The sequence below is a fragment of the Pelodiscus sinensis genome, chromosome 1 (genome assembly GCF_052426305.1).
Source record: "Pelodiscus sinensis isolate ZL-2025 chromosome 1, ASM5242630v1, whole genome shotgun sequence".
NCBI lineage: Eukaryota > Metazoa > Chordata > Testudines > Trionychidae > Pelodiscus > Pelodiscus sinensis.
The window spans coordinates 312813402-312837484 of NC_143052.1; the positions used below are offsets into that span (position 1 = coordinate 312813402).

Here is a 24083-nt window from a genome sequence, read left to right on the forward strand (position 1 = left end):
CCATGAGCTAATTATTGTAGAGTATTTTGGATACGAGCTCTTTAGTTAAAAAAAAAAAATCTTTCCTCAGTCCACATGAATGGAGTTCTTAGAGCACAATTTGAGAACTTCTGGTCTAGATAAAAGTTTGTATTTGCATTAAGCTAATGTGAAAAATTTGTAAAAATGAAATGTATAGATGGCGCGTGAATAGAAAAATAAAAGTTAAGTTCCTCTGAAAAAACATATTCAATTCAAAAAAATATTTATTCAGATAGCTTTCTTTCTACACTTTTTCTTTACAAAATTGTCAATTAAGTCATCATAAGTAATATTTGTAAAGAGCAGGCCCGGCCTTAGGGTGAGGTGAGCATGGTGGTTACCTTGGGTCGTGCGCCTTCAGGGCTCTGCACTGCCTGGCGCCCGCCTGCCCCCACCAGATGCTCGCTCACTGCCCTGGCTGTGAGCCGCCCGGCCATGCAGTGCAGCCAAGCGCAACATGCCGCCTTGGGCCCCACAAACTCTTTGGCTGGGCCTGGTAAAGAGGCACTTTCAATTGTCAATATTGCTGAACTTGTCAAATGTTCTCGATTCATCGTACTTCGCAAATAATTTTAACTCATTTCAATACCGAAAAAAAACTTTCACCAGAAGCATTTGTGACAGGTATTGCTAAAAATATTTTCAGAATGGTTTCTACATTTGGAAAGGTTGCCTCAAATCACCATATACAAGTCTATACAAATCAACTAGTGATCTCGAAGCACAGACCTCATCATTTTCAATAAAATGAATAAAATATTTCACTTCATCTTAAAAAAGATTTGTATACATGTCCTCTCAGTAGAATTCACTTAATTTCTCACTGTAGTGGCTTTTAGCATCTTCATCTCTACTTCTGTCAAAACACATGCAAAATAAATGTACAGTTTTCTTTAGAGATTCACCTCTACTCTGCAATTGCACTATTATTGTGTCACGAATAACATGGGCAGTCTCAACAACGACCTTTCTCTTTCCCTTTTACATTGATTTCATTGACTCTAGTTTCATCAAAAAATAACTTCCTGAGGTTTTTATGCTTCTCATCAGATATATCAGAGGAACTCATCATTTGCTGTTAATGTTAGTGCCTCTGCTTCCACAGACCTACAGTCATTTCAAACTTCCATTTCAAAATTTGTAACTCAGGCTAACAATTGTGTAGCATTCAATAAACTTGTATGAACTTTTAGCAGTGATTTGCTGGCAGCATTAATTCTTTGAAGTAAACGGTTCCACAAAATAGTAAAAACAGCAAATATCATACTTTTCAAAATTTTCTGTTAAGGATTTTGCTTCTGTTTTTGCACATGGTTTTTCAGAATTTGATGGTGCCTATGTCTAATAAGGTTCTCTTTATAACATCATAGCTTATTTTCAAAGCCAAAACAGCAGCTACATGAGCAGACCACCCGCTGTCACATTCTTTTGACTGTCAAATGTTTTCCATTTGCCTGCTCCAAGCATAATTGTAACATTCTCCACCGATGTGTGGAAACTGAAAAAAAAGCATAAATGTTTTGAACAAAGTAAAAAAAATGTGTAGCTTCCTCACAAGATGCGGCTGCACCGTTGCAGATTAAAAGTAGGAAATGGCTGAAACATGGTATGAATAAAGCAGAGGGATTTGCATTGTTCAGTCATGCCAGTAGACCTGAATAGTTTCCTGCCATATTTGTGGCATTATCAAAGCCCTGCCCACAACAATTTTTTATGTTCAAACCTAAATATGCAATGGTTTCCAAAACCTCCTGAAGGTGAGGTGGGGAGACAGTTCCACTGGCCACATGAGCACTCCCCCTGCCTCAGGCTCTCCATCCTCTGACAGCTCTCCCTCTTGCCCCTGAGCAGCAGCCACTCACCAGGAGGCAGCCAACAGCAGTGCAACATTACAAGGGCTGGAGGACTCAGGAGGAGGGAGCAGTGCAGCCACACATCCAGCTGCTGGAGAGAAGTGGCACTTTTCCACTTCAAAGAGCAGCTTCTTCCTGCCAGCTGTGCATCTTGCGGGCTCTCCATCCCTCAGCCGCTCCCTCCAACCTCTACTGTGGGCAGCCATGGCCCATTGCCCTCCCCACCCTGCAGGCAGCCGCCACTCACCAGGTGGCAGCCAGTAGCATGAACACAGGCTGAAAGGCTTCAGAAGAGCACTGGGTAACTGCACAGCCGGCAGCCAGAGAGATGTGGCGGCTTCCCACTTCAAAGCACTGCTTTTCTCCAGCTGGCTGTGGGGCTGCTCTGTGCTCCTCTGAAGTCTTCCAGCCCGTTTGCACTGCTTGCTGCCTCCTGCTGGCTCTCCTGAGGCTGCAACCTCCCTGCTCTCCCGCTCCCCACCCAGCCCTCTGGAGAGGGACTGCTCCCTCCCACACAGAGCAGCTGCCCCATTTGCGGTGTGGAGGGGAGGGTGCCGGGCCCAGTGCTGGACTGCCTGGCCACGGGGCCCCGTGTCATTGGGGTCCTTGTGTCAGGGCAGGGTATGTGTGGAAGCTGCCGAGTTGCTTGAACACTTCACTAGTGTGTGATAACTCACCAGAAGAGATGAACCACTTGTGAGAGGAGAACCATGGGCTCCACCGCCAGCAAGGAAAGCCCAGCAGGCATCAGAAGACAAAGATGAGAGGTAAAGTGACCTTAATTGATTCGGGACAGCAGTTGTTACTTTTGTCAAGAATCAGCTAACTTGGTCCAATTGATGGAATTTAAAGGGAATGGTTATAAGTATAACCCAGTGTTTCTCAACCAGGGGTACGCGTACCCCTAGGGGTATGCAAGAGAAGTCTGAGGGGTACATCAACACAAGAGAAATTTGGCAAAAAAGTCTGGGATTTGCCCTGCAAAGGGGATCCGGGAGGGGGCGGTGGCATGTGGCTGGCACGTTGAATGTCCTGAGCTGGAGGCCCGGACATTAACAGCCGCTCCGTGCATGCGCCCCAGAACTGGTGGGAAAAGCGCTTGGCTGCGGCAGCAGTGGCTCTGGTGAGACCCAGGGCAGTTTGAAGTTGGGGGACGGGTTTGGGCAGGGAGAAGAAAAAAAAACTCACTTCCACAGCCACCTCCCCTAGTTCGTTTCCTCTCTGGCAGCCTCCACGGGGTGCAGCAGGGAGGGCAGCTGAACCTGGAGATGCACATTACCCCCAGCCCTGCCAGCAGCTCAGTACAATGCATCCCTATTGCCCTTCCCCATGGCGCTGTGGAGAGGAGCCCAAAGGTGGTGAAGCGGCACAATAAGTTTGCTCCAAAGCCCCCCTGCCCCACATCAATGGCACAGTGAGGGGGGGGAGGTTGCCCCCGGGTGCCATTCTAGGAGGGAGCCGGGCTGAGGTGGGAGCACATAGTCCCCCGTGGTGAGCCCAGCACTGGCAGGTCACTTGCTCCCTGCAGACAAGCTGCCGAGGCAGGGCTGTGCGGCAGAAGTGGGCACTTCAAAGGTAGGGTTACCATATGTCCGGTGCCTGGCTCTGGGGGAGAGGTGGGTGCATTAGGTTAGAGCGGTGGGTGGGGGAGATCTGAGGCTACTTTATTAAAAAAAAAAGGTTGAGAAACACCAATATAACCCATAGGGGCAAAATAATGGGTATATATTGCAGAGGGGACAGTAAGCCGGTGTGCCCCAGTGTGCTGCTCCCATAGGAGAAGCCATGGAGGTTGGGATGCTCCACTTCAGGAGGATGCAGATGTATTTCCAGTGCGGCTCCCAGGGATCTCCTGCAGGCTGCTGTGCTAGGTAGCAGCCAGCCAGGCTGGTGAAAGGGGCTGGAAGGGGCCACATACCATTTAGGATGGGCAGGGAGGCTGAACTCCCCCATATTCATACAATAACACTTCCTGTCTTTGTCAAGGAGCAAGGGGAAAGTGACGTTTGCTGCATTCCTCTCCCTTCTGGCTGCGGAGGCAGGGGCCAGGAGAGCAGTGCACTTACCTCTCACTCCGTGACAGTGACAAGAAGGGGAAGAGCAAGCAAATCTTAGGGGTTTTTCAACCCCACTGCCCTCCTCACCCCCTCACACACACCATCCCCCTGCCCTGAGCTCCTCACCCCACCAGCCATGACTCCTGCAGCCCCCACATCCACAACCCCTGTCCTGAGCCTCTTCTCACCCCCCAACTTTGGCTTCTCTCCCCCACACACTCCAACCCTGTACCATGAGCCCCTCTCCACACATCCCAACCCTGACTCCTGTGCCACCCAAGCCCCCTACCATGAGCTCCCCAAAACCCCATCCTCTGCCCTGATTCCTGCAGCCCCCACATTCCTAATCCCTGCCTGAGTCCCCTGACACTCTGATACTCCACAACCCCCCGCCTAGAGCCCCTCACTCTCTCCCCCACACTTAAATTTCTTATAGATACTGTCATATCACAACCCCTCCAGCCTCCTGCCATGAAGGGCAGTTGTGATATGACAGTACCTGTAAGAAATGTACATTATTTGCACCACTGCTCTGTTGTCAGATATGTGAAATCAGATGATGCCATTAGAAAGATAACGTGACTTGCAGAGACTCACAGTAACAGCAGAGGGCAGTACAGAGACTTGACACAGGACTACTTTATGAAGCAAACCTGATTCCTCTCAGAAGCAGTGTCAGAAGGTAGCCACCACACCCAGTCTTTTCTGTGAGGTGTTTTATAAAGGGAGTAACTCAAGTGGCAGTGTCATTAAGAAACAGGAAACTAATCAAGAAAACTGAGTCAATCAGGGGCAATGGCTTAGTCCCCTAGCAGATGATTTATTATTACTCATTGTGTTTATCATGGTAAGGGATCGGATAAGAGTACCTACCCCACCTCGTCCACCCATATTAGTATTGTACAATCAGGGACTTACTATGTTTATCATGGTAAGGCTTAGGGATCAGGGTACCTACTCCACCTTGTCCACCCCATAGTAGTACTAAACAACCAGGGGCTAGTAGATAGTCCATACACGGAAGGTCTTGCGCTCGAGCTACACCAGACAGAACCTGGGGAGGAGGATGGAGTACAGCGCTGAACAATATCAGAATGCCACATGTTTTATTTAGTGCTTTGTAAGGGGCTTTGGTGTTTGGCAATTAGCTAAATGGGAAAAAAATACAAATCAGGGCAGGAGTGGGGAATGGGGGAGGTGAGAGCCAGGAGCATGCAGGGCTGGTGGAGTAACACTGAGGTAGCCTGGGGGCAGGATGGAGGGCAGATTTGGAGGGCATGGCCAACCAGCAGAGGGGAGAGACCGTCCAGAGTGAAAATAGTGCAAACTGCCTGACACGTACATTGGTGTAAAACAGCCCCTGCTAATGTGGCTGCTTGCGAGTGCTCCTGTGTTCTCGCTATCCCCATAGCTGTTGCCACCTATAGTTTTTCAGTGGACCCGTATAGGTTGGGAAGAAAATGGCCCTCGATGAGCAGGTGGTCACCCCTGGACATAGGATGGGTCAGGAAATGGGCACTGAGATGCTGCTTGAAACTATGGAAAGTAACTGAGGGTATGTCTACACTAGCCCCCTAGTTCGAACTAGGGAGGCTAATGTAGGCATTCGAAGTTGCAAATGAAGCCCAGGATTTAAATATCTTCCCGGGCGCCGCCATTTTTAAAAGTCCCTTAGTCCCAACTCTGTGCCCGTGGCTACACGCGGCACGGAGTAGGTAGTTCGAATTAGGATCTCTAATTCGAACTACCGTTACTCCTTGCTTCTCACTTGTATGTGTCCCCCAACTGATTTTTCTGTGGGTCAGTGGCTCCCGACCCCTGCTGTATAAGAATAACTCTAGACATGACATATGCCTTTAGGGGCAGGGATAAACCTATGGGGCTAGATGTTCAAACTAGGCTGCCAGATAGTTAAAATCTTATGGGTAACTCCCATGGGAGTGGGATCTTAGGTACATGACCCTTTAACATATACTTCCATGAGTATCAAGAACAATATGTTGAATTGTGTTCTGTCCCATCTCCAGTTGACACACTTTGGTTGTGTTTACACTGGCGCGATCTCGCGCAAAAGCGGCCGCTCTTTCACAAAAACTTGCTGCCTGTCTACACTGGCTGTGTGTTCTTGCGCAAGTAAACCAACGTTCTAATGTATAAAATCAGGGCTTCTTGCGCCAGAACTCTGACGCTCCTGCTCAGGAATAAGCCCTCTTGTGCAAGAGCTCTTCCAGAAGAGGCCAGTGTAGACAGGCAACATGAATTTCTTGCGCAAGAAAGCCCTATGGTTAAAATGGCCATCAGAGCTTTCTTGCGCAAGAGAGTGTCTACACTGGCACGGATGCTCTTGCACAAAAGCACATGCCAGTGTAGATGCTCTCTTCTGAAAGAGTTCTTGCAGAAGAACTCTTCTGCAAAAGAGTTTTTGCGTGAGAACACACCAGTGTAGACGTAGCCTACGATTTTCTTTCTGGCATTAGTAGTCAACTGGTAGAGAGTTGAGAGCTAGCAGATTTATCCTAAGGGTACAGGTAGGAGGAGAAAGGGCATTCCTTTTTGTGGAGGAGTTTGATATTTTGAAATCTGGTTTCATTCTGATTTGGAAGGAAACCCCAAAACTTCAACATTCTTTCCTAAAGAAGAGGGAAGCTGATGTGTCATGTGTCCAGTCTGCTGGGTTGGCTGCGCTGAAGTTGTGGTCCCTGTTTATCCAGGCCATGCAAGGCAGGGAGCTTACTAGGCAAGCTGCAGACGATAGTGGGTCCATCAGCAATGCACTACCTTAGGCTTTAGGAGAGTGGGGTTCAATTCTGTGTTCTGCTACAGGCTTCTTGGTATAGAATTTTGCCTCCATTTCCATCTGTAAAATGGAGCTAATAGTACTTGTCTGCTTCACAGGAAAACAGTGAGGATAAATCCATTAAAGATTTTAAGGGGCTCAGATACTACATGACTATCTAAGATCCATTTGCGAACCAGAGTTTCCAAGCTCCCCACTGGTCTGGCTGCTGAGTGAACATACTGGCATGGAATCAGGAAGGTTTCTGATGGAATACCAATTTCAGTGCAGGTCTGAGTGAAGCTTAATATAATGGAGGAGGGTCAATTTCGCGAATAGAGATGTTTCTATGTAATTTACAGGAGTCAGGGGATGTGACATGGTTGTCAATATTTAAGGGGAGGTGGCATGTATTTTAACCATTACATCTTTTATGTCACAGCTAAATTCTCTTCTCAGTGACAACTGAATAACTGTTGATGTCAATGAATGTGCACCATTGTGACTTGGAAGAGAATCTGTATCTTTATTTATGATATGTCTGAATGCAGAATAGGTAAATAAAAAAGCAAACTGGTAAATAAAAAAGCAAATTGAAAGAGCCAGACGAATACCTAGAAACCATCTACTTCAAGACAGACCCAAGAAAACCAACAATAGAACACCACTTGTCATCACCTACAACCCCCAACTTAAACCTGTCCAACACATTATCAATAAACTACAGCCTATACTGGAACAGGATACCATACTCCAAGAGACAGACCCATAGTCTCCTATAGACAACCACCTAACCTCAAGATGATTCTTACCAACAAACACAGGACATACCACACTAATACCAACCCTGGTACCTTCCCTTGCAACAAACCCCATTTCCAGCTTTGTCCACATATTCATTCTGCTGATACCATTATTGGACCTAGCCAAGTGAGGTATAAGATCAAGAACACATATTCCTGCGCATCCAGAAATATAATTTATGCTATCATGTGCCGAAAGTGTCCGTCTGCTATGTACATTGGACAAATGTCTCAGACACTTCGCCAAAGGATTAATGCCCACAAAACAGATATCAGACAAGATCACAAAGAAAAAACAGTTTCTTGCCATTTCAACCAGAAAGGACACTCTCTCAATGACTTAACCACCTGCATTCTGCTACAAAGACCTTTTACATCTGCACTTGACAGGGAATCCTCTGAACTGTCATTCATGTTAAAATTCGACACTCTCTGGGAGGGAATGAACAAAGACCCAAACTATCTTACCCATTACCAAGATAGCTTCCCCAGTTATCACCTCTAATACCATTAGCTCACAGACATCTAACTTTCCCCACCTCTAATATCATTAATTCACAGACACTTACCTTCCTTCCTTCCTCCCCCTCCCGCATCCCCCTTCTGTTCTGAAATGTGATTTGTCCTTTTCATATGTATTCACTTTTATTTAATTGTATCCTTTGGTATATATGGTTGTGACTATTTTCTTCCACTATTTGATCTGAGGAAGTGGGTCTGGCCCACGAAAGCTCATCATCTAATAAACCATCTTGTTAGTCTTTAAAGTGCTACATAGTCCTGCATTTTGCTTCAGAATAGGTAGGAGCTGTAAGTCCATTAGCTTCTGGCCTTTCCATTTGTTGGACACCAATGTAACATGTGTGGTATAAGAGCCTGAATAGAATGCAGCTTATACAGGGAATTCACTTCTATTTCCGTCAGCTGTTGCAGTTTTAGGCAATGATGACATCCTGCTGCCTCCAGTTTCCATTTACCTAGGCTTAAAATAATGACACAGCAAGAATAGCTGCACAGGATTTAAAGCTGCACTGGCAAGAGTATTCTGCAGGAAAGACAAACTAAAACCACCTTTTATAAATATTAGAAGCTCAATGTGGAAAAAACACATGAAGTGATTGCCACATCCAATTTTTGCACTTTGGTTTGCACATTGATGTAAATAGAAACTAACTGAATATCTATTTAAGGAGGATGTAATATAAAGAAGGTACTTGGAACTCTTTCTGGATAACTTAAGGTTATTTCAAATAGATTACTGAAGATGGTTAATGATTACTTCTGATAATGTCTAATAACTTTTTTCACCTACATTGATGAAACCCTATCAAGAGGATTGCTCTGAGGAATATAATTCTGTTCCCATCCAAGCTTGTTGTATCTGCTTGTTAGTCTTTAAAGGGCTACATAGTCCTGCATTTTGGGACCATGTTATCTCATCCACAGAAGAAATATTTCTCCACTTACTAGGCTATGGCTTTACAATTCCTTCCATAGCCGGGACATTCATGCACTGTCACAGCATTGTCCCCTGTGCCCTCCTGCCTACACACAGTGTACTGGTGGGTCAACAATCCACAGCGAAGGAGATCAAGAATAAATCCAGAAAGACATTCATAAGCAGCTCCTCCTTGAAGTATTTTCAGAGGTTCAGGCTTTTGTAATTCACAGTATTGCTTTTACCCCAGTTGCCTGCAGGTAAGTTTATCAAGTAACAGCTTTCTCCACCAGACTCCTGCAATATCAAAATCAATCCACTGTGTCTCCCAGTAGAACAGGGGGTGTGAGTTAGAGATCTAAGTTAATTAATTGTCAGTACTCATTCCTAGTGATTTAAAGAAAAAAAATCCTCCACCAAACACACTTCAAATTTTTTTCTCTAGTGCAGTGGTCATCAGCCAGTAGATCGGGATCAGCCAGTAGACCTTGAAGCCTCTGACAGGTGATCCTGACTGGTTTGGCCAAAAGGCTATCAAGTGCAGCCACTTCAACTGCCCCTCCCCCCACTGCTGTGCACCTCCTGCTCTTTGCCTTGTAGCTCTCCACTCCCTCCCCCTCAACGGGGAGCCTCCTGCTTGCGGTACAGAGCAGGAAGGGAGAGGAGAGGGTGCTGATGTCAGGACGCCCCTTCTTCCACCCTGTATTCTGTCTCCACAGTCCGGGGGGCGGGAGGGAGGGGAGCTCAACAGGGATGGGGATGGAGGGAGTTTGCTAGCTACTCATGAGAGTGGTGCAGGGCCAGGGCGGGGATGATCCTACCTTAGCCCCACTGCACCACCACCCAAGAGCCACCTGAGGTAAGCAGTGTCCAGTTGGAGCCAGCTCTGAACCCCTGCCCCAGTCATGAAACCTCCTCCTGCACCTCAAGTCCTAGCCCTGAGCCCCTGGACCCAAACTCCCTTACAGAGCCTGTATCCTGAACCCCTTCCTGTACCCCCACTCCCTGCCCAGGCTCAGCTCAGAACCCCCTCACACTCAAAATCCCTTAGCTCAAGACTGTGCTCCAACCCTCTGCCCCTGCCTGATGAAAAAGAGGGAGAATGAGGGAGAGAGGAAGGAAGGAAGGAAGGAAGGAGTGAGCAGGGGTAGGGCCTCGGAGAAACAATATGAAGGAGGCGGGGCAAAGGTATTTGGGTTTGAAGTAGATCTTACATTGCACTTAAATTCAAAAAGGGATCTTGTGCTTAAGAAGGTTGGAGACCCCTGTTCTAGTGACTTGGTCAGTTTAAGGAGATCATCTTAAGAAACCCATGGGAGCAATCTACAGTGATTTATGCTAGTGTAAAACAGCAGTAAATATTGAGTTCAATGGGTTTACATGTTTATACTGGTAGGGAGATTCACAGCCTTTGGGTGGAGACAGAATAGAACAAACAACAAAAGACACCAGTACAATTTGTCCTCTGCTTTGTCTGCCCTCACCCTGAGCACTGCACTACTCTTTTAAGTGCATGATCAATCACCACTGTAGCTAAAATCTGGCAAGGTACTCCACCATATCCACATACCAGGGAGTTAACAGGCTAGAGATATACAACTATAATCCTGGCTCCCTTCTATCCTGGGTAGAAGCCATTCTGCCAGCTCTCTGTGACAGAGACTTCAAAGGGGTATAAAGTGGTGAAACTAGAATGGTAGTGGGTATGGGCCATGTGTTTTTTGCTTGCATAGCCCCCTACCCAGGAAATAGCTCGTGCATGTTTTTCTTCCTTTGCACCCACCCACCCCCACCTGCAGGAGTTGTGGTCATTGTTGGCCAGATTATGTGCCTGTTACACATTCTGGCTACGTTTAGACTGGCATGATTTTCCCGAAATGCTTTTAATGGAAAAGTTTTCCGTTAAAAACATTTTTGGAACAGAGCATCTAGATTGGCACGGACGCTTTTCCGCAAAAGCACTTTTTGTGGAAAAGCATCCGTGACAATCTAGGCATGCTTTTCCGCAAAAAAGCCCCAATCGCCATTTTCGCGATCGGGGCTTTTTTGCAGAAAACAAATCTGAGCTATCTACACTGGCCCTTTTTGCACAAGACTTTTGTGCAAAAGGACTTTTGCCTGAACGGGAGCAGCATAGTATTTCCACAAGAACACTGACAATCTTACTTGAGATCGTCAGTGCTTTTGCGGAAATTCAAGTGGCCAGTGTAGACAGCTGGCAAGTTTTTCCCGGAAAAGCGGCTGATTTTCCGGAAAAACTGGCCAGTCTAGACACAGCCTCTATGTCTGAATGTCCAACAGCAGATTTTCCACCAGCAGAGAGTTTGGCTGTAGGGTTTTTTGAAGTTTCACTTAAGTATTTGAAAGCAGGGAATGTGAAATAACTGTCAGCGTGTAAAATCAAAGTTCACCAAGAGCAAAATCTTTACAACGCTCAGATATAAACTGTCACTCCACTGCTCAAGGTTACAGTGTGTGTCTTTTATTTAGAAGACCTTGTTCAGATTCTAGCTTTTTTTCCTTCTAGCTGAGACAAAATTTCTTCATGCTGACTTCAACCAGAGAGCAACTTGTTTCACACCATTTTGTCATTTTCAGTCCACAAATTAAAAAACAAAATAACCCCCATAATGGTCCCATGACTACCAGAACAATTCATTTGAGAAATGAACAGAAAATAACCTACTTTATTTCCATATCTATGATTGTATAACACTGTGCAATGTAAAATATTAATAACATTATTTACAAAAGGTCTGCTAAATGTTTACAATTAATGTACCTTATTAAAATGGGATTGGAGATTACATCTGTTTTTCTGGTAAAAACAAAACCCCATACTCCTCAGTCATATACTATCACATTCTAAATAACATGGAATTTCAGACCTTACAAAAATACTTTAATTATGAATTCACAAGTAAAAACCATCTTTTAATACTAGAATATCTAGCATGGAAAGTGCTACCAGACCATTTGTTGTTTTTAGCATGGAAAAAGTTTGTCCTTGTTGCTGTTGAATGTGTAGTTTTTATGCAGAACTCAAATCTGCATAAAAAGGCTAGATTCACAAAGGGACTCAAGTGTTTTAATGCCTTTTTAGATGCTGCTTATAACCAATCACGAAAGCACTTTTCAGGTACTGCTTAACCCTGAAGGTTCTTAAATTTCCACCTGATGCCTCCTCACAGTTAATAAGTTGGTTGAAGTCCTATCTTATACAGCAGGTTTTGCAAACTAGGTGTTCCCATGCCTAACCTGCACAGAGACAGTAAGAAATTTGTAGGTGTGGCCACAAGTGTGCTCCCCTCCAAATACTCAATAGACCAATCATAGAACACTAGAACTAGAAGGGACCTTGAGAGGTTATCGAGTCCAGTCCCCTGCCCTCACAGCAGGACCCAATACCATCTAGCCCATCTCTGGTAGATGTGTATCCTGCTTTTACATATGTCGAGAAATGGAGATTCCTCAACCTCCCTAGGTTAGGATACTCACCTGGGATGTTGGACACCTGTTTTTAAATCTGTGTGGAGCAGGGATTTGGAGCAGTGACTGAAACTCAGATCTTCCATGTCTGGTAAGAGTGCCTTAGGTCATTAGGTTATTGTCTACAAAATATTTGCTTCTCCCAACATCAGTTTTATAGAATGCATTTAATCTCCAAAGTTCAAATGTTCATGTTCTGTAATGCTTCAGAATAGACATTACAGCAAGGGGAAGGGGATCTCCTGTTGCTGTCATTAATCCACCTCCAACAGCCAGTAGGATTCTTCTGTTGACCTAGTGTTGTCTATATATGGGTTAGGTCAGCTTAACTATGTGGATTTTTCTTATCTCTTAGCGACATAGCTGGATCAACCTAACATTTTAGCACAGGCCAGGCCTCAATCTCTTCCCTCTTGAAACAGGTCACCTTTGTATAAATAATCAGTAGGTGATTGATTGTACAGTTCACTAGTGAGAATATTTAGCTGATCATGTCTCCCAAATTTCAAACGGGGGGGGGCGGGGGCGAAATCAAGCAAGGTAGGGATTTAAAAATAGGACTCCCATGTCCCACTGGTCAATTGGCTTGAATTAGCTCTGTCTTGCTCTCATAATGAAAGAGGGCTGAGCTGTCTTAGACACCTAATTCCAGGAGAGGGTTCAGGGCCCAGAATTCCAAGTGGAATTAGGATCCAAATCCTCAAAAGTGCTTTTCATCTGCATTTCACTTCTAGTTAGCTCTAGTTCCCTGCTCAGCATGTTGGCTTCTGAGAAACCTCTTCTTGGTCCCATAACTCTCCTCATGCACTGGGAATTGCACTGGTCCCAAGAGTGTTGTAATGTAATGCCTAACTCCTAAGTCCCTTCTGTGACTCTAACCCAGAGGTATGGTGAGTTTCTGCTTGTCATAAGAATGTTCTTAAGGCACTTATGGAAACAGTTCCCTATTTAATCCTTATATACCATTCACATGTTTATGCTGCCTTGACTCTTTAAGATAGGTGTTTAAGATTACATATCAAACCTTCACCCCACTTGGTTTAATGTTACTGATTTTTTTGGCAGCTTTTTAAGAGGAATATTGACTCCACCCATTTGCATCATGTTAGCTGTTTTGCAATCCCAAAACTGTGTTCTGACAGCTACCAGACATTAGCTCATTCATTTCATTTTGTTTACTTTCCTCTTTAGTCTCATGGTTGGGGTGATGTCTTGGAGATGCTGCTCTTCTGGATTTTTTAAGGAAAACCTTCATCAGCAGATAGCAGAATTCAGCCACATTTAACAAAATGCAAATAGCAGACACAGCAATCATGAAAATAGTGAACACTGTCTTTTCAGTGGGCCGAGAGACAAAGCAGTCCACTGTGTTGGGGCAAGGCCAGACGTTGCACTTCACTAGTCGTGGCATTTGGAAGCCATCATACATGAAATAAAATGCATACATAAAGAGGGATTCAAAGATCATTCTGAAGAATATGCTGCTGGTGTAGGTCCACCACAAAGGACCCTGAATAGGAAATCTTTGTAATTTTATTTCTTCAATATCTTTATATTCGCAGGTCTGCCCTCCCTTTCTTAACTGCTTTTTATTCTCATGCCTCCTGTATGCAACATGCATGGCTACGAGAAGTGCGGGAGTTGAGACAAAAATGAGCTGAAGGGCCCACAGTCTAATGTGAGAGATGGGGAAGAAGTGGTCGTAGCAAACATTTTTGCATCCGGGTTGCAGAGTGTTACAGACAAAATCATTTTGTTCGTCTCCCCAGACTTCTTCTGCAGCCACCACGAGGATCATAACACGGAAAATGAACATAATGGTGAGCCAGATCTTCCCAATACTTGTGGAGTGTTTGTTTACACCTCCTAAAATGGTCTGCAGCGTTCCCCAGTCCATTGTTGCGTTTCAGTCCTTTGACCTAACAAGAAAAAATGAATATATCAAATGATCCTAAATCATGTATTAAGAAGTCAATGTCAACAAATTTGTGATACAAGATGTATAACAACACAATATTTATGGGCTGCAGTAACAGTTTCACTGCTAGTTGGCATATCATTGTCTTACATGGTAACTACAAGTAGCCATGCTGAGATCACATTTTTACTCTTAACTAAAATGGCTGATTTGTTTAATCCATGAATTCTAACCTACTGATTCAAGCAGAAAGAACTGATAACAGTAGCTGTGTTATGCACCAAACCTCAAATCACTGCCTGCAATACACAACAAGTTAAGTTTATAGATGTAATCCAATTTGCGCCCCCTAGTTTTTCATCCTTCCGAAAAGGATGAACGAAGCACTATGAAGTTATAGTGTGAAGTCTTTTGGAGGAGACCTCAAAAAAGACATTATTCCTCTGGTCTGCTCTACATAGACATAAAGATCTTTTTTTAAATAATGTAACTTATCTATTTAAGAGCAAGGGTTTAACCTGGTGGCCTGGGTCAAATTTTTCCATCCCCTCTGGCAGCCAAGTGGGCAGCCCTTTGCACAGTGTGTGTTTAAGTGTACCACATAGAATTTGCCCAGAACTTTCTCTCATAGGATCATCCAAAGTACCATATAAAAAGTTATGATCTTGTGCTATAATCTTCAATCAACCAAGGTCTCAGGAGACACAAAAAGTAAGAACTGGGGTTTCAGATAATCAGGGAAGTCGTCTTAGCAAAATTTGAAGTGTGAAATCCTCAAGAGGGACTTCAAGGCCTGTTGGCTAGTATCCTCAGAAAGACCATCTAGCTCTACAGTTCTGAACCATAGTGTTTTTGCCATTCTATGATACAGAGCTTTTTAGCCATAAGCATCTTCACATCTTGCCACATGAGCCAGCCACCAGGAAAGCCAACCAATTCCATTACCAAATATCACCAACACTGAAGTTGGAACTCTTCAGATGGCAAACTTCCAATAGGCAACATTCAGATAAATGAGATAGTGTTGTATGGATTATGCCCTGTTTGTCTCCATACCAAAGTGCCGCAATAGATTATGGGAACCAAGAGCAAACGATAACCAGAATGGAGTTCTCCTCACATAGAATATTGACTACTATTACTCCCCCTCACTGATTTACAGAAGTTTCATTTTAAGTCTGGCTAGCCATTAACTCACTTATTTTTACAGGATAAAAAGACTAGTTAGAAACTGAAGAATTCTGTTCTGTCAGTAAGAATCAAACATTTTGATCTGTAAATGCTGGGGGAGTGTGGCTAGCATCAAACCCAGCATGCATTAAATTATCATTGAGCTGGAGAGAAAGCTTTGAATTTGGTGTACACTCCATTTTCTCCAGAGATTTTTCTCCACAGTCCTGAAGGAAATGGCTGATAAAAAGCATTAGCTCAGTGTAGGCAGATTGTTTTCATTATTTTAATATCTCCAGGAAGAGGAAAACCCCAGAAAAATCAAGCAGACAAACAAATGAACCAGAACACATTCCACAAATCTGGCTTATTGGTCTTCTTCCCTCCACCCTTTCAGCAGTGTCAAGCATCATCCTTTGAAGTTCCCACTCTGTGTTTTCTCTTGGCTTTGAAATTTCTGTACCAAGAGACTTTTCTGATGTTGGTTTTACTATTTAAGAAAATACTAGGGGGCGCTCGCTACACTCACCAACCCCTCTCCCATCCTCCCGAGCACCAGGGAGAGGGGAATGGGAAGGCTGTGTGGCTCCATTCCCCATCCCCCGGAGCACCTGGGAGGCCACATGGCTGCTGCCGTCCCCCCAGAGCACCGGGGAGACAAGGGAGGTCACGTGGCTGTCACCCCCCTCCCACCCAAGCACTGGCGAAGCTGTGCGGCTTCTGCCCCATCCTCCAGAACACCACAGAGGCCACTTGGCTGCTGCCCCAAGCATTGGGGAGGCCTCACAGTTCCTGCCCTATCCTCTGGAGGGAGGGAGGAAGGACACCCAGCGGCTGAGTGGGGAGGAAATGAGATCAGTGGCTGAGAGACCAATCCCTTAGTACCATCACTCCACCAATAGGTCACACTGGCTATCCCTACTCTAAGGAAGCTCCAAATCAAACACTGGTCATAACATTATGTAGGGTAGATGACAACAAAATAGTCTAGTAATCCTAACTGAAAGAGTTCAGGGAAAGTTCAGTTCCTTTGATTTACTTCCACTTCCCTCTGAGTATTATGAGCTACTCTACTGACTCACTATTATTGATCATCTTTATTCCAGATATTTGTTTCTCAGAACCTTTTACTGATGAAGTAAGTAAAATATTAACTATCCTGCTGAAAGAATGAAAAAATTAAGGCAGTCTGTGCAAGGAAAGAGAGTCAGATCAGCCTATGCTTTCATAGAGCCAGCACTGCTCTGTAACTGCCAGGCCACTGTACACACATTGGGTCCCTGATCCAGAAAACATTTAAGCATGAGCATAACTTAAAGCATACAAATAGCCCCATTATCTTAAATTCTTTGCTACATGAAGGCCTGGGAGTGTGCCCCCTTATCACCTGCAAAAGGCAGCAGTAGACGAGGAAGGAGGTTCTGTGGAAATCTCAGGCAGAAAAGGGAAGCAAAGATATACAGGAAAATGTAGAGTCAAAAGGAAGGAGCTGAGGAGACTACTGTGCAGGGACGGAGCCACATAACTCAAGGACACCAAGGTCTGGTCTACATGGGCACATCTACACAGAAGGGCTAAGCTCAAAATAAGCTATGCAACTTGAGCTACGCTAATTGCTTAGCTTAAGCTGAAATAGCTTATTTCAACTTTTAGCACTGTCTATACAGCTGTGATTTCGAAATAGAGCACTCTTCCTCCAACTTCCCTTACTCCTCATACAATGAGGGTTACAGGGGTCAGAGGAAGAAGCCCGTTATTTTGAATTTATTTTGAAATAATGGGCTTGCTGTGTAGACACACACTGATGTTATTCCAAAATAACGCTGCTGTGCAGACAAAGCTTATGAACCCAGGAAGGTTGGCTTAAGGTACGCAACTCCAACTATGCAAATGCGAAGCTGGAGTCAGCTTACCTTAAGCTGAGCTTGGGCTCCCGTTGGCCTCCTGCTGCATGGATGCCGCCAATGCTCTCGTTGGCTTTCCTTACTCCTTGCAAAAGAAGGAGTGCCAGACGCCAGTGGGAGCTGCCCTCAGCATTCAATTTATGGGTCTATACTACACACGCTAAATTGAACATTAGAAAAATCAACCTCTGGAGTGTCAATCTTACGCTAAGTCTAGATGTGTCCTGAGTAACTGAACTTTCAGTCTCCACTGCGGAGAAACTCCTCCCTTAAATAAATGTTAAAAATTACAAACATTTCTATATCAACAATGGTTTGAAATGGGGAAGAAGCCATTGCACATCTGAGCACCAGTCACAGCAGCATTACCGCACTGGTTATTCTGCTGGGATACCCAGGGGGCCAGGATATCAACGTGATCACTAGCAGCAGAGGGGTACTGCACGCCTACTTAACATAACATCAGGATACTAGAGTCGAGAGCTGCAATTGCAAAGTGAGAAGGCACTTTGTGCTTGCATTGCGGAGCCCTAGGATAATAGGTCTCAGTGCTGGAATCATCAAGACTCAGTAATTCAATTACAGTCACTTCCCTCTTAGCAGATGCCTTTCTCACTCAGTTAAAAGCTGGATACAACAGGTGGTCTTTAATTAGAAGTTAACAATAGCTCTTCAACAAACCAGATGTTCGACATTGCAGTGTATGCAGACATGCTAGGTTTGTATTAATAAAATGGTGAAAAAGATAAAACAATTACATTCTTTTCACATAAAGCTAACTATTGTGGAACTCCCCACTACAGAATATTATCAGGCAAATATCTTACTAGTAAGATTAAAAAAGAAGCTCATATAATATTCTCTGTTTGTATTACAGTAGGACCTGAAGAAAGCCAGTCATGAATGCTGTCCTATTGTACTAGGCACTGTACAAATTCAGAATAAGATCATGCCCTATACCTATAAATAGGATCTTGATTTACTCATTTCCCCAGACTTGCATATGGACATGGATGATGACTATAGTGCCTCTACTGGCTTATCAGGCTCAGGTTTCATATGTTTGGCATCCCATGAATGCCCCATTGTTGCCTTCATAATAATGCTTTTAGATATTAAATATGACTACATCATATCTGATATGACTTCCTTTTGACTCTACAAAAATATCAGATACATCAATTGATTTAGTGAAAAAACACTAGCAATCAGTTCAAATTAAGGTTTCATACTATGACATTTTACTGTTCTATATACTATACATTGAAATGTGAATGCAATATTTTATAATTATATGGTAAAAAATGAGAGTGAGCAATATTTCAGTAAAAGTGTGCTGTGACACTTTGGCATTTCATGTCAGATTTTGTAAGCAAATAGTTTAAGTGAGGTGAAACTTGGGGGTACGCAAAGCAAATCAGACTCCTGAAAGGGTTACAGTAACCTGGAAAGATTCAGAGCCACTGTACTAATTAACTCAGAAGCAAAAGGCTCCGAGATAATTAGACCTTTACTTACTGGATTAAAATGTAACACTGCAAAGCATGTGGCAAGCAAGTATACATTTGTCAAATAATTATTTATTGACTAAAGGCTCAATCCTGTAAGATGAAGTATCTTCAGCTCCCGTAGTGACTCAGCACCACAAAGGATGGATTTGGCAAGGATCTGTGGATATATGTCTAAAAATATATGGATTTTTTAAAGAGAACTTTTAGTAGTTTTTAGAAATAACTTCCTTGGTTTCACTCTCCTTATAAACAAGAATGATTAAAGGTCTAGAGAACACGACCTATGAAGGAAGGCTGAAAGAATTGGGTTTGTTTAGTTTAGAAAATAGAAGATTGAGGCGGGACATGATAGCTGTTTTCAGGTATCTAAAAGGGTGTCATAAGGAGGAGGGAGAAAACTTGTTCATCTTGGCCTCTGAGGATAGAACAAGAAGCAATGGGCTTAAACTGCAACAAGGGAGGTTTAGGTTTGACATTAGGAAAAAGTTCCTAATTGTCAAGGTAGTCAAACACTGGAATAAATTTCCCAGGGAAGTTGAGGAATCCCCATCTCTGGAGATATTTAAGAGTAGGTTAGATAAATGTCTATCAGGAATGGTCTAGACAGTATTTGGTCCTGCCATGAGGGCAGGGGACTGGACTCGATGACCTCTCGAGGTCCCTTCCAGTCCTAGTATTCTATGATTCTATAACAGTGGATTAAGCTATTATTGCTTGATGAGAGATACATTCATAATACTTTTCCACAAGATCCCTTCTCATTATTCAAAGTAGGACACAAGGCAAAAGAATCCTTGTCTGAATTCAGTCACTAACTGTTTTTTTTTCCTTGCAAAATTCATCTTGCAAGAGTTCTGAATTCCCCAAGACATGTTCACTTTGATTGTAAGTGCATGCAGCGACTCTGAAACAAATGAATTATATCTGCCTGCTCGATCACTGAATTTGGATTTCTGGAGCCTACTCTATATCAAGCTATCAGACTATAATCTGAATAATTCTATTTAAGATGTTCATTAAAAGATTTTGTGCTGCTTTAATCTTCTGTGGCCCTGTGTAATTACCAGCACTGACCAAACCAGTACTGTATTTCCAAAACTTCTGAATGAGCATGCATGCAAACACACATACCGACCTCCCAAGGATAGCACTCTAGTACTTTAAAAAATAGCCTAACTAGCATTTCCTATACTACAGCATGTTATAAAATAATTCATTCTTCTCTTGAGCTAGTGCTGTCTACTCAGGAACTTAGGTCAGCTTAATGTTGAAGTTCATAGTTAAACTGACCTAATTTTCTAGTTTATACCAGGCCTTACTTTTCTAGTACAGCTTATCAGCCCTTCCAACATTTTTCATTGTATAGATCAGGTGTGTGCGATTGCTGGTCAGCAGAGGGCCAAAAATCAGAAATTTTAGGAGACTTGCCTGGTCATGGAACAATGGTAAATAGTCTCAGAGAAAATTAAAAGTATTTTTTTTTAATTTGGATGTGAATTTAGTCTGAAGGGTATCAGACTGACTCTTGGAGACTGACATCTTCTATTTATCACAGAATTTGGACAGCACCGATAGAGCAAGCTTCCCCATGATGCCCTGCAAACATGTCGCTAGCCTTGCTTTGAAGAATCATCTCTACAGGCTTGTGATACATTCACAGGGCTGTATGGAGAAGCTTGTACTGCTGCCACCTGGTTCTCTGAGCTGAAACTAGGAACAAGGGTGATAGCCTGGGAGATATGTTTATTGGCATTTCTCCCATATTCATCTCTATAGTATCTCAGCACTTTGCAAAGTTATTTTTCCTTTGGAATATTATTATCCCTGGGTTACAGATGGGTAAATAAAGGCAAAAAGATATTAAGTATCAGACAAAGTCTGCAGCAGAATCAGGAACAAAGTCCATGTTCCATTCTTGAGCCCTACCCATGATAACCACACTTGCACTCTCAAAATGAAAGACTCTCTAACCCATTACCCAAGTCCTTGAACCATCCTTCACTGAGAACATTCCTGTGTTACATGAGAAAAAGGGATAGATACAATCTGCTCTATTCATGAAAAAGGAAAATAGGACAGAGCCAGATTCTGCAGTACAAAGACCCTGGTATTGTGATCTGATTGTCCAGAGACCTTGATGGGAGCAAAGTAATTCTGTCCAGAATGCCCTAGGGAAACTTTCAACTACCATCTTCTTCAACCGTCTATGTCCGTAGTGTCCAACCAGTTCTGAAGCAGTAGCCACTATAGTGGCTACAGCTACAGCAAACTAGCCACACTCAACTGGCCAAATAGCCTCATGTGACTAGTGTGTTGGACACCATGGGTCCAGGACCAGTACTGTAACCCTTTCTCAGGCAAGACTTCTGTTAATAAGATCTTTGCGTAACTAAGGATTTAGGACTGGGCCTTAACATGACTTCAGCCAGTCAAAAGTGAACAGGAAATATTTATCCTGATTCACACCTTTCATTTCCTAATTCAATTATAGGAGTGGTCTACTCTGAACTGGGATAACAGGGTGTGGATAGGATCTGTCCATTAGACTGATGCAAGCCTGATTACTTTATGGAAATCTCTTTAAAAACAAAACACATAGGCATGCCACAAATTACCTTTAATTGCTGTTGCTTTTATATTGCTTGTTGCTTTAATTCTCTGAAGTTGCTTTAATTCTCGTATCTGTCTTACGAACTTACAGATACATTTTTCAGTGTTGATAGCTAATAACAACAGAAGTGTTTAAAAAAATTAAGTCTCATGAAAAAAGTTACATTAATGCAAATTTTTGTATTTAAACTTTCCCTTAAATTCCTTCATTCCCAAAACAGTAACTTCAGATTGGTGCAGGAGAATCAGAAACAACCAGAAGGGAGGCAAAATTTAAGTTTACTAATCTAGTTACACTGTCCAGGCTGCGTAAAGGAATGTAAAAATAATGTAAATGTTTTCATATTTAATATTTGCAGTGTTGCTATAGCCATGTAAGTCCCAGGATATCAGAGTGACAAGGTGGGTGAGGTAACATTTCATACTGATGGAACTTGTATTTGTGAAAGAGACAAGCTTTTGAGCTCCAGAGAGCACTTTGTCAGGTCTGGGCCTCCCACCCACAGGGGAATGCATATGTTTTATACATACACTTTGCATTTCTGGAGAGTCTTGAGTACAAAAATGTCAAGGTAATTTATAAGCAGTAACAAATTTAGCCTCACAGTCCACTTGTGAAGAATTATTCTACCCATTTTACAGATAAGATTAAGTGTTAAATTAATTCCTGAGAGAAAGGAAAGCCTTTTGGTTAGGGTTTGGGAATGGTAATCAAGACACCAGCATCCTGGTTCTGCCGAAGAAGTCTGAAGTAATCTTGGGAAAATCTTAAGCAATGAGAAGTCCAGTGGCACCTTGTAGACTTAACAGATTTCTTGGAGCATAGACTTTCATGGGCAAAGACCCACTTCGTCTGAAGAAGTGGGTCTTTGCCCATGAAAGCTTATGCTCCAATAACTCTGTTAAGTCTACAAGGTGCCACAGGACTTCTCGTTGCTTATGCAGATTCAGACTAACACAGCTACCCCTCTGAAACTTTGGAAAGTCAGTTAATTTACAGACAAGGTGTCCCTTCAAGGGCAGTACTGGAGTATTTCATTTTCCCTGACAAAGTTAGCAACAAGGGAAAGACAGGTAAGAGCAAGAGGAACATCCAAAAATAGATACTACAGGAGAGCAGCCCTTTGGAACAGTCAGTTTACCAAACCTGTCATGCAAGTACATTAAAAACCAGTCTTTTTACAAATCTCAGCCGGACACTTCACCCTCTTTACCCTTCCCTTCAGATGCTGCCTGCATTACAAATATCATCCAATTTAACTAAAACCCTGTATACATTCAACACACTGGGCAGGTAAGATAATATTGTCAAAGGCTGCAGTCTTTTAAACTAGTTAAAAGCTGCTCAATATCATGTAAGTTACAAACAGAAAGAATTTATATTAAAAAATTATCCAACTCTGGGTGCACAGGGTGCATGCACAAACCCATATGGCATACAATGTAGGACCATCACTGGAAGAAGAATGCTTGAGATTCCTAAGGATGTTTATACTACTCAGGTTTTAGCAACAAGGCTAAAAGTCAGTGTGAATGCAGTTTGTCAGCACTTTTGCAGACAAAATACTTGTTTTTCAACAATGAGTGGTTTTCAAAGCAGCGTTCCCATGTGCACTTGCCCCAGCAAGTGGTAGGGGTGGGGGAGTGTTACATACCCCTGAACGACAAAAGTTTTGTCAAGTGTAAGTGTAGACAGCCTAGAGTCCAACAACCCCTTATCTCCAAGACTGTCCAGAAAAGAAGACAGAAATACCTGGACCACCCACCTAAAAAGAGGAAACCTGAGTGTCACAGAGTCCTGGCTGAGCTGTCAGGGTAGCTGAAAGGACACAGATAATGGACACAGACAAAGCAGCCCTTTGCGGAGCAAGGCAGTGAGAGGGGAAACTTAGGGCGCTTAACACAAGGGGCCCTGCAGCATGCACCTGGGTAGGCAGGGATGAGGAGCCTGCGGGGTTAGATGCAGGAGTCACAGAGCTGTCAAAGCACAGACTCCAGGAGTGGTGCAGCTCAAGGTTTTCCACAGATGAGGGGTCTCTCCGGGCTCGGGGCCCGATCCTGTCACCCCTCCCCCGCTTTTCCTACCCTCTGAGGAAGGACCGACAGGATCGGGCCCTAACTCCTCGCTCCCGAGGCTTAGTCCGCGCCTGCCCCCACCCGGGTCCCGCCAGTAAAGGGTGTGAGAAGATCCGAGCGTGTCCAGGCGCACTCAGCCCCCCGCGGCCACGGGAGAGCGGCCCCGGCCCGGCTGCAGCGTGGCAGGGCGCCCAGGCAGAGCCCCGCCCGGCAGGGGAGGGCGCCGAGCTCACCTGTCTCAGCCCCGCGCAGCGATGAGGGGCGCCGGGGCGCCGGGCACCATGGGCAGGAGCAGCCGGCTCAGCCCCGCTCTGCGCGGTCCCCTCCGGGCAGTTGCGCGTTTCGGTGCCTCCCGCGGAGCCTTCAAGGACTTGCCGGGTTCCCGGCCGGCAGCGGCTTTTAACCCGCCCCTGAACGCTGCGTCTCCTCCCCTGCGCGCTAGGGCAGCCCCGAGCCC

At 44.1% G+C, this 24083-nt stretch overlaps 1 protein-coding gene across 2 annotated transcripts; it reads right to left on the reverse strand.

Moving 5' to 3' along the window:
- Positions 1 to 11410: 11410 nt before the first annotated feature.
- On the reverse strand, positions 11411 to 24083 carry LOC149525844 (gap junction beta-6 protein). 2 transcript variants are annotated; one of them, XM_089775580.1, is made up of 3 exons: positions 23860 to 24083; positions 21556 to 21663; positions 11411 to 14356 (listed from the first exon to the last, which is right to left on the reverse strand). In XM_089775580.1, the coding sequence occupies exon 3, from the start codon at positions 14332 to 14334 to the stop codon at positions 13543 to 13545; it is 792 nt and encodes a 263-aa protein (XP_089631706.1). In that variant the 5' UTR covers positions 14335 to 14356; positions 21556 to 21663; positions 23860 to 24083; the 3' UTR covers positions 11411 to 13542. The 2 variants fall into 2 exon arrangements, with proteins under 2 accessions (XP_089631706.1, XP_089631705.1); XM_089775579.1 differs by lacking the exon at positions 21556 to 21663 and having other exon boundaries at positions 23860 to 24062.